This window comes from Eleginops maclovinus, chromosome 7, assembly GCF_036324505.1.
Source record: "Eleginops maclovinus isolate JMC-PN-2008 ecotype Puerto Natales chromosome 7, JC_Emac_rtc_rv5, whole genome shotgun sequence".
Classification (NCBI taxonomy): Eukaryota; Metazoa; Chordata; class Actinopteri; order Perciformes; family Eleginopidae; genus Eleginops; species Eleginops maclovinus.
Genome location: NC_086355.1, coordinates 7,587,945 through 7,603,325, shown reverse-complemented (window position 1 = coordinate 7,603,325; position 15,381 = coordinate 7,587,945). Strand labels below are relative to the sequence as shown.

The 15,381-nt window shown below is 38.8% G+C and overlaps 3 protein-coding genes across 3 annotated transcripts in view; 2 read left to right on the top strand and 1 right to left on the bottom strand.

Annotated features, from left to right (window-relative positions):
• Positions 1-381: 381 nt before the first annotated feature.
• commd6 (COMM domain containing 6) lies at positions 382-3,908 on the bottom strand. The gene is given in 8 exon segments (XM_063887185.1): positions 382-1,154; positions 1,239-1,309; positions 1,312-1,390; positions 1,494-1,662; positions 1,959-2,035; positions 2,127-2,192; positions 2,648-2,706; positions 3,664-3,908. Coding segments are annotated over 8 exon segments (597 nt in total). The 5' UTR covers positions 3,689-3,908; the 3' UTR covers positions 382-1,103.
• A 500-nt stretch (positions 3,909-4,408) lies between these two features.
• On the top strand, positions 4,409-8,213 carry uchl3 (ubiquitin carboxyl-terminal esterase L3 (ubiquitin thiolesterase)). The gene is made up of 9 exons (XM_063888398.1): positions 4,409-4,543; positions 4,720-4,731; positions 5,612-5,740; positions 5,909-6,065; positions 6,470-6,555; positions 6,872-6,919; positions 7,046-7,121; positions 7,268-7,326; positions 7,424-8,213. Exons 1-9 carry the CDS (start codon positions 4,502-4,504, stop codon positions 7,511-7,513), a joined length of 699 nt encoding a protein of 232 aa, XP_063744468.1. The 5' UTR covers positions 4,409-4,501; the 3' UTR covers positions 7,514-8,213.
• A 1,153-nt stretch (positions 8,214-9,366) lies between these two features.
• The window catches only part of lmo7a (LIM domain 7a), a 43,914-nt gene continuing 37,899 nt past the window's right edge, over positions 9,367-15,381 (top strand). The window contains 2 exon segments of the mRNA XM_063887479.1: positions 9,367-9,530; positions 14,967-15,037. Coding sequence (XP_063743549.1) covers positions 9,462-9,530; positions 14,967-15,037 — 140 coding nt within the window. The 5' untranslated portion in view covers positions 9,367-9,461.

Genomic DNA, 15,381 nt, shown 5'->3' with positions numbered 1-15,381 from the left:
CAGTTCTCAACTGACTGTTTACAAGCAGTCTTGGAAAGCTGTACTCACATCTGATATGCTAAGAGGTTCCCATCTACCCAATGCAATAATTTTAAGCACTCAGCCTATCCCCAAAATAGTAGCTGTGCCATATATAACCTCATCACTCAGGCAGGAGCGACTACAGTTCTGCAACCTTGCAAACACCACATAACAACACTTGCAGGATTATGTATATTATCACTGTAACACCAATTTGATGAAATAATATGGTTGTTCTTTTTCTTGTTCTAAATGTTGACACTGCATGTAATTTACTGGTTACGATGCATGAAGATAAATTAAGAGATTAGATGGTAAACCTTTACTATATGCTGAAGTTCGTAACAAATAACCATGCAATGAAGGTTTATATTTAATAGTTTTGTTCATCATTGTTGCATGACATACAAGAGAAGACTAACCACAGAACAAAAAAAGCAAAAGCTTCCACAGTTACACACAGTAGCCGTTTCAGCATTACCAGGAAATGCAACACAAAAGTAAGTTTTCATAATTTACACATACTGTATACAAAGAGAACGCTTATATTAATACAACAATCCTGCAAAGGCACCCTACCTTCATAGAGATTATGTGGTACATATTTTCTTCTTCTGTTTTAGAGCGGTGTTGATGTAACTATTTGGTCGATTTGGAGGATATAGTTTCTGGTGCTGTTAAATTGTATTGCATCTCTCTGAATAACGCAATACAGATCAACAGCACCAATCTTGAACAGAACAAACAAAATCCTATGACAGTATATGTAGTATTACTGATTGACATGTATTGTCATTATACACTAGTTCATGGGAAAAAGTAAACTTGCTTCTTGGAGTTAAAAAGTGAGGACAGCATTTTTGAAACAATTTCAAACAGCTGGACGTCCTCATGATAAATAATGCAGGAGCTTAAGCAATGTACGAAAAAGATTAAAGTGCTAAGCAGACATTTGTCCTAATATTTATCCACAATTTGAGACAGAAGACACACACCTGTGCCAAGCTGTTCTACCAATCGTTACATGTAAACTGGGGTGTCATTTCGACAAGTTCCTTAGCTCCGATGTGTGCTTGCATCCATCACACAGTCTCCATAACAGCTGCCATCTCCTTGAACTGCTTGTGGAAGTTCTGCAAAGGTCAAAGAAGAATCATAAAATCAAGCATGTAATAAATGTTACCAACAACACTAGATTCACATCAATAAACACAGACCTGGAACTGTAGAATTGTCATCTCAAAAGACTTCTGACAGATCTGTCCAGAGGGTTCAACGATTTTAACAGAAGAGTCACATATGGGGAGTTGAGAGATCGGCAGGTGTCGGAGCTCACTGACATGCCAAGCTTCCACTGCATGTCCACTAACTACAAAGATAGCGCAAAACAAGAAGGTTTCATTATCTTTAATAGTAGACGAAATGTGCGTTTGGGTCATCGGAAACGTTTTGAAAAGGAGATGAGGACATACCTGACCGATGCTGAGCGCTGCCTGGACCTCCTGCTGAGCATGGACCGATGCACCATGTTCACTCCACAACCTGTGCAGCACCTGAAGGGAAGCTTTGGGCCACTTATTGCTGCCTTCTTCAAGCTTTGACACAAGGTTGTCCCCAGAGAGGTTACTCTTCCCAGCTGACCTGAAGATACAAATGTTAACTATCACAACTTCTGACAAATTTAAGAGAATCTTTATGTATGATGCTGCCTTTTGCCCGGTGAATAAACAAAGATGATTGTAGAGCTACGATATACTCCTAAGAGCCAATCGTATAGGCTTGCTCTGATCTAAGGGATTTAAAAAACATATAGTTCAAACGGGGCAAACAAAAATCAACATGTGGGCCTTGATAAATAACATAAGTACTGTAACGCCGACTACACATACACATTTACCGCCATACATTTCAATATGCAAATGATGGGCAAATGATACCTGAATGTTAACAAGAGGAATCTGATAATGTTCTGCAGAGCTTCATGATCACATCTGACTCCAGCTCTCTGAAATCCCTGCACAGAAACAAAACAAGTAATGAAAGAGGAACTTGGGCAGATGGGTTACTACAAGTTAAAACAATATTTGAAGTAAACATTGACTCACATCAGAAATTTCAGCTGAGTCTACTCCTCTAGTTTGCCCTTGAAGGTAAAACAGAATATGGCGACACTGTGGAGATCAATAGATGTGTTATAAGAGGGGGAGCATGAGCTCTATGGCAACCACACCACATCCTGTTCGACTTGGGCTGAGTGCGGCTTCTAATGGCAACACAGCAAACACATATTGTATTAAGCATCCGATCGTTAATCACACTGAGAGTTTTGCTCCAATTCAACTTGGTTTGAATTATTGTTAATTCTGAAACACATTCTGTGCCTGGTGCAATCAACAAATACTACAGGCTAACATGTCAAATAATCAAGTAAATAATACGTAAACACCCAAATATCACACATTTTCCTAAGGGTTATTTGTGTGACTAGTGTGGTGCTTCTCTTCTAAGCACTTGTACAGGAGCTAAGTGTTAATTAAGGATGATGTTGTATTCTAAGTAACCTTTTTGAAGACTTTTACTTCTTCCTGCACAGCGAAATAAAGAAACAAAGGTACATTATACTCACTGCTTCAGCCAACAGATCTGAAGAAAGTTTACAAATGCTGTCCACAACTTTGTTTACACCTGAAACACAGAAGTCACTGTGTCATGTGAGTCTACATATTTTAAGAGTGGTGCCTCTGTCATATCCGCAATACATTTATGACACAATCTCTTGATTCCTGATATAAAGAGCAAATATATCCATTATAATATTATTTGACTTGAAAATCCTCATTAGACATGTTTCTTTCCTTAGATGTGTATTCAGTAAACAGACAGTGTAAAATATTCAGGACAGGAAAGTACAGCAGAGGCCAAGGTATAATAAGGTTCAATACATACGAATAGTAAGTATGATTTAAGAGAAAATTGATTTTCAACAGCCAAGAACCAAAGGTTATCATTCATGCCATCAAATATCTTCCAATGCCATTTGGTACCATGTATGTAAAAGCTTTACAGAGATGGATTTAACTTAATTATATAAAGTATTCATCAGATAAATTACAGATATTGATTTCGGAGACAATATCAAGTATTAATATTCCGATACTTCCATTATGCTCTCTGTAGTGCGGTGTGCAGAATCAGTGTGTCCCATATATTGCCCCGATAATCAAACAGCATTGGTATTTTGATTAAATCGAAGATGTTTGCAGCGATTCAGGGGTCTATTTAACTAGGCTAGTAGGTCAAATAATCAATGCAAAAAAGTAATCTCTTTTTCTTCCGCTTCCGTGTCCTCTGACAACTTTTCAGCTAACGTACCAACACGTACTGTGCCGAACAAGACGTTGGTTGTGTGTGTTGGTCCCCTGACAATAACACACGGCGTCTTGTTTTGTGTTGTGGTCCCCGACAAGGGGTTACACACAGGGTTTAAACACCCCCACTAGCTACAGACTTAAGCAAACGCTAATGACAAACCAATGCATTGCCTGGGTGGTGCACAATGCTTGCCACCCTCTTCCTCTTTCTAGTCTAACTACACTTTACTGAAAATATTGTGATGCTCCATGATGTAAATTAAAAACCCACCCTGAGATTCCTCTGCTGCTGGCATCTCCTCTCACCGTCAGGTTGCAGGTTGTGTCGTCGTGATAATGATGCCAATAAAGCGACTTTCTCGCTTGGCAATTTCAAAAAGAAAAGTACTTTTATCAACCTCCTATTGACAAAAGAGCTAGCTTTCGGCTAGAGAAAACTCTTATCCATTGAAGATGATTGTGAATGTTCTTCTTCTTTCTGTACCATAATGGATCCCAACCATCGTTAAATGTGCATACCGCCACCTACTGGTGAAGTGTCAGTTTCGTCTTCCATGATTTAACTAAGACAACAGCGCCATCGTCTGGCAGTTTCTTCTTCTTCTTCTTCTTCTTCTTCTTCTTCTTTTTCTTAAAATCAATATTTATTATTATTAATTGTATTGTGTTATATACAAATATATTTACATAGCACAATTCTAAAAAAAATATGATGATACAGTGACTGTAAAAAGGTGCTCCACAGCCCAAACCACTGGGAATCTCAAACACGCCCATGATCCTGGAATGGTCCACTGTTGGGTGGATGGTGTGAGTAGTACATTTATCTTTCTTTAATTTTGCCGATTAAAAAAACATTAAACTGCTACTGAGGGGGCAACAATATTAAACTTCACAAATAAATACATGTTATTCATCTGTTTTTGTAGGAAAATACCAAGTATGGTATATTTGTGGTTTATGAAAAAGTATTTACCCCTGCGTATTATGAGAATGTCAAGTTCCATTTCCCTGATGCGGAAGCTATTTCCAGCTGTCAGATAGATATTGGGAAATCAGTTTCAGCCAGCTCTCAGTTGAAGGAAAAATAGAAGTAACGTTACTTCAAAATGGACAGTCCACGCTGGTTGCCTTTGGAGTCCAATCCAGAAGTATGTATTGTATATTCTGCAAAATTGTGTTTTGTTGAAGCCCTTCATTGACAAGCATGTGAGGGCTAGCTAACTTGTGGCTAAACCGTCAGCACAAAAGCTGGAGCCGGTGTGGCTTCTTTGTCATTTCTAAAATCAATATTATTAACATTGCTGTATGTCTCTTTTCATTTCAGGTCATGACAAAGGTGAGTGATTTAATTTAGCAAAATGGACCTGAATTATCAGTGGCAGAGTGACTTCAGAAGGACAAGGCCTGACGTTACTCATCAACAATGCTACTGTTTTAAACGTGGTGCTCTCATTGAAGCGTAAACGTTACAAATGCTACCTTTTTAAAAGTGATGTTAGAAAACAGACTGCGAAGAAAAATGGAAACAACATTAACTGATTGCTAGTAGCATGCTGCAACTGCATCTTAAAGATAATATACTTTACAAAGTTGTCTTTATTTACATTTTAAACTGGTTAGTTACATTTCGTGCACCTGTTAATGACATTTTCTATAATATCTACCAGGCAAACCTAAAGTAAATATGTCCTACTTAGTAAGTAGCCTACGTAAAGTTATTGATATTGTTCTAAGTTAAAAACCAGACTAATTGCTTTCTAGATTTAATGACCTTGAGCGACTCAGTCTGTCAGCTTTACATGAGAAAATGGAAAAGCATCAAAAAGTACATATCACATTGAAAGTTTCTAAAAATAGATCAGTAATTAATCAATACTTGCTTAGAATAGTGTAATATAACTTTTCTATCAAGGTACCAACGTCTATTACTTGTTTGGAACTCCCTGTAACTTTAGGTACATTTAGTAAGCTGGTGAACGGCACATATTTATTAGAAATGAATGACATATCAATTTCAATCTGTTGTTGTCTCCTATCAATCATGTGTATTTTACTCTTGTGAGGTTTAGGTCAGAATCAGATGTTTGTGGTGGTATTAAGGAGCCAGGTATTACAAACAACTTAAATCTGAGTTGAACTTCTCTGTGAGGTATTGTAAGGTTAGCTTAATATCTTTGTTCTGTATGCATACACATTTACCCTCAGCGTTTCTGCAGTTTGTCAATTGCTTAGGTATGAGACCAACCTGGCAATTTGGAGATGTATACGGATTGGATCCAGAGCTTCTCAGCATGGTGCCACGACCAGTGTGCGCAGTGCTGCTTCTCTTCCCGGTGACAGAGAAGGTGCTTGTACTGTCAAATGTATTAACTGTGTGTTCATTAACCATAATGGATCCACATTATCCGTGCATGACTTAACTTGCATGTTCCATACATGTTGTTGTCCAGACTCATCTCCATGCCAGACAAAAAACATGTTAAATATTTCTCCTCTTTTGTTCTTCTTCCCAGTATGAAGCTTTCAAGCAAGAAGAGGAAAAGAAACTCAAGGGTCAGCCACAGGACGTCTCTCCTGACGTCTACTTCATGAAGCAAACCATTGGAAACGCGTGTGGAACAATAGGATTAATTCATGCAGTGGCAAACAACCAAAAACACCTGGAGTTTGGTGAGTATTTATTCTGTTCTCATGGTATCCAATGGTAGAGATGTGAAAGATTCCGTTGTTTACAATTTGAAGGCATCGACTCAATACGGTTGTATGATTGTGGAGTTGATTGTGTGCGAGTCAAAAATAGCTGTGAATCAACATGAATGTTTTTCCCCATAATACATAATTGCTCATACTTGGATAAGGGTCTGCTGGTCCATACCCAAGAAAAATAGTTCAATTGGAAGCCTTAGAAAACACTTTGATTAGGGAAAACCCTGGAATATAACACTTTTTCCTTGAATAAATATTTAGGGGTTGCAATATCAGTGTTGAAAATCACCCAGGTGTAAATCCTAAAAAAATTCTGCTTGAGCACAGTTTTTCTAGATGTTTTACTTCGTGTTGTCCTCTCTCCTCAGAGCCTGATTCTCCTCTAAAGAAGTTTATCGAACAAACCTCTAAAATGGCCTCAGAGGAAAAGGCTGCCTTCCTGGAAAAAGACGAGGTAAGAAAATCTTTCCCCATTATGTTAGTCAAACAAGATGGATGTAAAAACCTATTTTGTCAGTGTCATGACAACCTAATCAGTACCTTTTGAGTAAATCTACTTTACTAAACACTTTTTCTAACTCTCTTCCTGGTAACTCTGTAGCCTTCTAAATTGTATGCAGCTGCTTTTTATCTGTCGTTGGTTAGATAATAATACTGGCCTTGTCTACATGAACATCTTGCATGTTCGTTTATCCCAAACATGTTGGTACAACCATCATGAAGTACAGAACAAACAGCAAATCATTGGTTTTATTCCTACTTTGTTTCAGAGTATACGTGTGACACATGAATCCAGTGCGCAGGAGGGACAGACTGAGGTTTGTATTGAGTTTAAGATGATCCGTGTATATTTCAGAAAATAATACCACCAATAGTTTTGTGTGTCATCTCAAAGAATGTGTAACTTAAACATACTCTGTTTTTTGTTTTTTTGTCTGCTTTAGGCCCCAAGTGTAGACGAGAAAGTGAATCTGCATTTTATAGCTTTTGTGAATGTTGGGGGACAGTTATATGAACTGGGTGAGTTACCAACTGTAGTGTGCTTTTATGTCTAAAATATTGCGTTTAATTTGTATAACTGTAGATACTTATTACTTTAAATACATATTTAGTGGTGACACATTTCAGGCAAACTTCCTGGTAATCTGTTTTTTTTTTTAACGTAGATGGCCGCAAGCCTTTCCCTATTGTCCACGGAAAAACTTCAGAAGACACTTTACTCGAGGTGAGACACCACAGAATAGAACAGATGATTGCCATAAAAAAACAATTTCTGATGTTGAGTTTGAAGTCATAATTTACGGATTTGTTCAACACTGCAGGATGCTGTAGAGGTCTGTAAGGTCTTCATGGCTCGTGACCCTCAGGAGCTTCGTTTCACCATCATTGCCCTCTCCAAAGATTCATATTGAGGAAACTCCTTTGTGATCCCAGAGAAAAAAGAAAATATTACTGCCAAACATTCTCAAGTGCTCGCTTAATTGGAGAGTTAGATTTTTCTTTAATTCTTTTCAATTTTTGTGGCAAAAATAAGAAAAAAGTCAGGGATATCATTCAAACTAATCACAATTTGTTATGCATCACTTGTTACAATGTGGATGAAATTCTAAGGAATCAGAGTGCCGCTGTGAAAACAAAAGTATTTCTTGTTAAGATCAAAATCTTACAGTTCCACACTGCTGAAACATCTCGGTACCTGTAATACAGATATCAGCTGTACTACCCTGACACTGCACTACATTTTGTTTACATGGCGTCTTTGACTTTCAATTAAGAAAGATATTTCACAAGATTTCCACATATGTGAGGGAGCACAACTTCTTTTTTTACCCTGGGTTCAATGATTCATACTGTGTGTATTGATTTTTTTAAGATGGTGTGTCTAACACATGGTCAAAACAGGCTGCAGAAACATGTTTGGCAAGGCTTTCATTTCAGTCATAGCTTTGAAAAAAGATAGGCCTGCAGTAATGTTAGGAAAAGCTGATAAAATAAGTCTTCTGTAAGTAAGGCTGAAATATGATATATGACTGTACATCAGTGGTAAAGGTGCCTACATTTTTGTAATAGTAATTAGAAATTCTGTCAAATAAAAGGCAAATTTACTACACATTTCTCTTGTTGATCTTCTCTGTTGCGCAAACATGTTAGCTAGTGAATTTATTTATCTTTTCACCATTGTATGACTTTGATGGATCAAAAGAGACCAGTTTAAAGGTCCTATATGCTGAAAATACAAAAATCTGTTGATTTGAATTCAACCAGGAACCTGGTCTTTAAGTTGGGAACTGAACCTCCTTTAAAATAGTTTGCCACTCTACTAATAATTTCATTCAGTAGAAAAAAAATTGAAATACCCACAATAAGGATAATGTTTGAACACTTCAAAGATAAGTTCATATTTGGGAATGGGTTAGGGTTGTTTTTATATGTAAAGTAATTATAGCTGTGAAATAAATGTAGCAAAGAAACATGCAATGTATAAATTCCACTTTTGTGTCGAAGTACCTTAATGTATTGGTAATTGTACTTGCCCTGCAGTTCCCCTTAATGGCCGCTAGGGGGACGATACAGGAAAGTATTTGCCCAACTCCTCCAAGTAGAAAAGTTTACCCGGGGACTCAAACTTTTAAACTTTGACTTTAACATTTGATACTAAGCACTGGCAGCCCACAGACCTTCACATGGACACGGCTTTCACTTATGAAGCTGTAATGTGAGAATATATTGTAGCTGGTTATGATTTGGTGTAGAATTACAAAATACGTGCAGCAGGATCACAAAAAACCTGGGATCACAAAAATCTCCCGGAGAGGGAAATATCAGCCAACTTGTGTTCACCTTGAAGCCTCTCAAAGGACCCGTGGGTGGTCCTCAGACCTCACTTTGGAAACCCTCCAGCCTCAGACTCATGCGGTTTAAACTCCATGAGAGGATATCATCTCCTGTCAGTGCCTCTACCAGAGGAGGTGAGCCAGTGTCGGACTGTGAAAGAAGCTTGATCGCTGCGTAGGTGGAGTACACCGAGTGTGAAAATACCAAAACAAGCGAACCACAGGTGTGTCGGATGAAAGAACAGGTAAGCAGACTGATGCTAAGGGAATGCACCACTGTTACACCTTGCATTCATGCAGTAATGACCAGGTGGAAATGAACAAAAGGAGGCATATTTCATGAATGAGTAGTTTGATTTTCAAGTTTACCTGTGATGCTCTACATTGCTTGACTAGTTTTGAGCACGTTCATTGTGTTTGCTTTGTCTGGACTGGCCCACATTTGATGTCACTGGACCTTAAATGCGGACAACTACACAAACACAGATTCGTCCCGCCGGAGCAGCTCGGATAATACGTTTTTGTGATGGAGTGGCGTGAGCAGTCCGCTGTCAGCTGCGACGAGGCTTACTTGGAGGCACAGAGATGGATTGAGGTGAGTAAAAACCATTACAGGAACACGTTTCTTGACAGTCACTGACAGGACGTAAGCAATAATCATAGACAAGGTTATATCTAATTAGTAAATGCCTTTGTTCACCATATGTCGAAACAGGAAAGTGGTGTTATTGTGGGAATTATTACTTGTATTAGTATAACACTGACATGAGCCTATAAAGGTGTAAAGCTGATGATTTGTGTCTTATACATTCTTGATTTATGTTGTTTTAGATTATTCTAGCGGCTTACCTCTAAGTCTCAGATATTAAGCTGGACCTACAGATGATTAATGTTACACCCCTGGTTAAAGTGTCAAGTAATCAAGTCTATTGTTTCTGCCTTTTAGAAATAATGTAGCTGTACTTTCCTCTAAACACTATTCCCTTTATCTTATCTGTCCCCTCGTGAGAATACAGGTATGGATTTAAACGTAATCATCATTGTTGTTTGCTCGCTGCTTGCCTGGACCTGTTTCTTAGATGTTTCCCAGGGTTTCTTTGAGGTTACAAATTTGATGTTGTGAGAAAATTGGCAGAGCAATTAAGAAAACATGATCTACGAATGATCCATTAAATATCAGCTATTTTACCACACCTCCTGTAAGCACAGTTCCAATAATTTGGATAATAAACTGAAGTAGGGCAAGAGTTTCCACCTTTTTAATAACTCGCTATTTAAATGTAATATTCTTGGAACCATACACTGTATATTATTGGAAATTGCTATTACACGTGTCAGTAGTGATTATTAAAGAACTAAAAAGAAGTCACAAAGTTTGTCCTTTGTGATAATCAATAACATTTAGGAAAAGTTTGTAAAATATAGAATAAAGGTTTCAATAGATTTTCCTTCTTGATGTACTCTCTTTTTTTAAATGCAAAACAGCTACCAAATGAAAATAACTACCCCCAGCACTTTCAAAAACAGTCTCTTTTAGTATCCAAAATGTCAAATTATTTAAAGTTTCCATTCAGCCAGACACTCGTTCTTTCTTTCTGTTTTTACAAGCGAGTTAAATTTTGTTCCTCATCTCGCAAATTCTTTTCTCAGCAGGGTGGCTTGGAGCTTCTGCACAGTTGTAACTAAACAAATATTGTTCTAATTTCATGAGGGGGTGCATCTGAATTCTTCTGATGTGACATCAGTGTATCTCACCCTTGCACACTGGCCCATTGTTGTGGCTTACCTCGTGCAGTGTGATGGGGGCATGATCTCAGGCAGGGGCAGGAAGATTAGGGAGGGCGAGCAGGAAGCTGAACGAGTTGAATAGGTAAAGGTGTAGTAGCAAAGAACTTCTATTCTTCTGGGGTACCGGCCATAGGACGAGTATATTAACAGTGTTGGTATGTGAGGTTTTGGCAGGGACTAAGTTATTTTATGGGGTGAGCACTTTCCCCTCAAAGATAAAGTTTTGTGGGTATTGGAATCTGCCACAGAATGATTAACACGCTGCTTGGCTTCATAGCACTTAAAACAGAGGCATGTGTGCGTGGCGAGGTTGGTGGTATTGTTAAAAACTAGACTAAATGGTCTGGAGCCTGTCACATGGACACATTCCTGCATTAGCTGCCATGGCTGTGAGCATAGCTCCCTCAGAGCTGGCTAGCTGTCAGCACAGGGCACCGAGTATTACAACCACAGGGCCCGGTAGAATAATGGAGGCCCTTGTTAATTGAATAGAAAGGCCATAAGTGTGACTGTCGTGACAATCAGCAACGAGAGTTTAAGCAACCTACAGGTCAAAAGGTCATGCATACTGTATGACCTACTCTAAAACAAACACAGTATCTTATTAATTTCATCTGAGCTCATTTATTAGATTTGATCTCTTTAAGTGCTTTTCATGGTTTCACTGATGGTGTTTTAGTATGTTTTTATAAATCGCAGGCGTACTGCAACAGTGTGAGGCACATTATGCCAGTTTTCCTTTTGTTTAAATTGCTACGGCCAAGAATTTATTTCCTCAAAGCCACTTTGAAAGGTGTGGCTGCTTGAAAAGGACCATATTGTATTTCCTAAATACTCTAGAATAACAGCAGCTAATCATAGGTAACACAATCCTGTGGTTTTCCTGAGGTTTGTTACTTATCCTGTTGATGTCTCGTAACACTGAACCAGTTTCAAGCCTCCTTAAGGTTTTGATAAATGTGTTAAATTCAGGACTTAAAGCAATTTTCATTATCAATCAATTTTCTCATTATTTTCTCAGTATTGATTGATGATTTTTGTCCTAAAATACTGTAGTTGACAATTCCCATTTAAATATCTCAGAGCTCATGATGTTTATTTTCTTTCTTTAATGATCCAAAACGAAATAATACGCTAAATTTACAATAAAAGTAAACAGAGGCATTTGGGGATATCTACATGCTCAAATTTGACCCCTTAATGGATTTGTTTTTCATTAGTTTTTCCAGCTCATCTATTCTACTAATTTGCGGTGGTCCGGGAACCAACGCATGCCTTCCGTGACCTATGTTGCTGTGTTGTTTTTCCTTACCAGATCATTAGTCATCTCACTGTAGCGCCATTTTGGTTTTTGTCTATATTGATTGCGAGCAATTAGAAACTAGGTCACATGCATTCAGATGCACTCACGTGAAGCAGGACCTCACACAAGAAGCCATTCATTTGCTGTTGCATGTTAATATAGGTCCATTATTCTGATGTGTTGATGGTGTTGATACAGATGGCTTCTGCTCTGGAATATTTTTCTTGAGTGATTCGTGAAATAATTGGAAAACATGGCAATTGTCCTGTGATTGCAGGTCCCTGTCCTTTTTTTTGAACAATTAATTGAGAAGGAGGGGGGTGCAGCATCCACAAAAACCTTGAATAATGATTTGCCTCAATGCCCTGCATGAATAAACAATAGCTGTGGTCACGGACCCAGAGACTCCTCAATCCCTCTGATTATTTTGGTCCTACTGCAGTCAAAAATCTAATTTATTTCACACATGTATCAAAACACTTTTAAGGGCCTGTTATGCATTCTGGGGGTCACATTTCTGTCTTTTAAATTCAGGAATGAAAGTGGTTACAAGACTCAGTTCTTCAACACACTCAGCAGCACATTCTTGAGGGTGGGTTTGCGGGAAGGCAAGCTGTTTTTGAAATCTCTCCTCCTGCCTTAAATCTCCCCTGTTAAATCAGAGCAGCAGTATGTTGTTGCAGATTAGAGTAGTTATCCCACATGGCAGGTTCAACAGGAGAGAGAGGGCACAGCAGGCAGGATCTGAGGCGAGTTAATACCTCTCATGATGACGATAGAGGGGAGGAAAATATTCAGTTACAGCCTGCTTAGTACAAGCTTCAATAGGGGTGGGTCCCACCTTCCACACAAGAGCCAGGAGATAATATCTTAACTATCACATGTATCCTGTTTTTTTCTTATGAAACACCTCAACGCACCACTGAAAGAGTACATTTAAATGACTGTGCTGTTTCCACCTGTATTGCTTGTTTGCATACTTGAATTCCAGCTGATGGCCCAGCATACATAGAACAGCAGGGGTCAGGATTTCATATGCCAACTGCAGAGCAGGACAGATTATACACTGTACTGTGAAGTTTGTTCCCCCTGCGTGATAATGTGTGTGGGGGCAGCTTTGCATTTCTGCATGTACGATACTGTTTAGAGTTTTCAGTATCTAGTTATCATTGCATTTTTGTGAATGGATGATAAGCAGGCCAAGATCTCTGTATGTTTTCTCAACAAAACTCCGAGCGATGGCTTCGTCACAAACAGAAAGACTTCAGAATGAAACTAATGTAATTCAATTATTACAGCATGGTCTAATTTTCTTTTTAATGGAAGGTTTTAGAAGTTATACCTAGGGTGTGGTCTTACGTGTTTCCCAATTTCTGTGAAAATAATAACAGTGTCCTCTAGGCAGCCTTTCTAATTTCGCCGGTGCCTACTGCCTTCCACTAAATGATGGCTTGTACGGAGCCATGCCAGTAATTGTCCCAGCTTTTGTTCATGTCCCTATAAAGAAAAAGACACAACCGACCAATTTGCTTAGTAAGACCAGTTGGACTTGTTTTGCCTTGTGTGTGAGAGTGTTTGGTGTGCGCACTTTAGTTTATGGCAGGTGTCTTATCGCACTGTATATTTACTTTGTATTATGTGTGCTCATCTGCCCTTTTGGAGAAAGTCAATTAATTACAATCCATGCAGAATTTAAATCAAACGCATCGCAGCAAGTAAGGTTAGTGAAGTTATGGAAAGTGTTTTCATATTTTATAACACACTCTAACTTTCACCTTAATTAGGTTCATCTAGATAAAGTTAATGCTATCTAAAGTAACAGTCCTGCAATAAATCCTATCTTTATGAAGGTTATAATATTCAAGCTTTGATGATTCCTCTCTATGAGTTAGTAATGTGTGGTGTTGTACGACATTACAAGTAAAACATAAATGGGGAACACCTGTCATTATAATGAAGTTAAAAGCACCACAAACTTCAGCTTCCAATAATTGCATTTTATTATTATTTCTTTATTCACACATCCATCCCATAGAGACTTGAGTGGTCCCAGTTTGTTTATTTGACTGGGATATTTAGCATTTTTTCTCATGAGGAACTGCTCCTAAATGCAACATTTCAATGCATCCGAGTAAGACTGTAACATTTTCTAAAATAATAAATGTTCAGGAGTTTGCAGAATAACTGGAAGTAAACACTGTAATTGTTTTCTGAAGTAATGATATGGGTTGGATTAAGTGGTTTAAGATGTTGATGATGGAAACATTCCAACAATAACAGAACAGGAAGCTCTGTTAAGGAGTGGCCATTACCATGAATTTGATATCCAAAAAGCAGAGTTGAAGTTTCACACAAAAACAACAGTAATATTGCCTTTTAGAGGATATAGATAACTGATATTCAAGAATAACATTTGTAGTAAAGAAAACAACAACTGATGAGTGTTTTGTTTTTGTGCAATAACAGTATATGTGTTTAAGAGTGTGAGGCTGCACGTCATGCATGCAGTGCCTGCATAAGGACTCTTGGTGTTCCCACAATGGTGGTTTGAGATCATGGGAAAGGCATGAGGCTCTAACACAGCGCTGTGTTCCTCCAGCACTCCAGATGCTCCCATAGCCTTGCGGCTTGGGCAGCCTGGCTCCAGCACAGTTTTAGCACAGCTTTCCCGTTTACCAGCAGCTTTTAACATTAAAGTGAGAAGAACAGAGCCACTGGAGCGCCCCTGAGGAATACCTGCACAGCTGTACTCAACTCTGTCCCAGAGACACTGTAGGGACTCTGGAGGAAATACCTCTGACTTCCTCTCCTACTGTTCTCGACATCCTACCTTTCTTCTCCAGCCTCCCCACCCCACCACACACACACTAACCCCCGCCTCCTCTCCTCACCCAACCCTTCTTGCTATTTTGCTCACTGTTTTTGTATCCATTTTTCCAGGCAGTAACCAAGAAAAAACTTGGGAGCGACGACTTCCGATCAGCGCTGGAGAATGGAGTTCTGTTGTGTGAGTAAGTACACTGCCTTTACCAGGCACCTCTCTTAAGCCACTCATTCATATGGAAGCCTTCTGCCCCCCTCCAGGTCTGCACTCCAACGTAAGTGTTACTGATATTTCCCAGGCGGCCCCCCTGCAGGGTCACTGTTTGTTTGTCAGCCACATAAAGTGAGCCAGTGTTTCCAGACAGCACAATAGAGGATGCATTGTGGAGCTATTTCAGTGTTTCCAGTGTTAGATCTACCCTCTGTGGTTTTATTTGAGGATATGAATTGTGATTTATTTCAGGAAGAGTTGTGTCGCCTGTCTGACAGATGTTACGGATCTGTGGACGGGCAGAGTGCCATCCTTTACTTT

Excerpts from the sequence above, each read along its gene's own strand:
- uchl3 (XM_063888398.1), top strand. The coding sequence starts at position 4,502 with ATGGACAGTCCACGCTGGTTGCCTTTGGAGTCCAATCCAGAA. Across the intron at positions 5,741-5,908 it reads TCTTCCCGGTGACAGAGAAG|TATGAAGCTTTCAAGCAAGA; the intron begins GTGCTTGTACTG and ends TCTTCTTCCCAG. Across the intron at positions 6,066-6,469 it reads CCAAAAACACCTGGAGTTTG|AGCCTGATTCTCCTCTAAAG; the intron begins GTGAGTATTTAT and ends CTCTCTCCTCAG.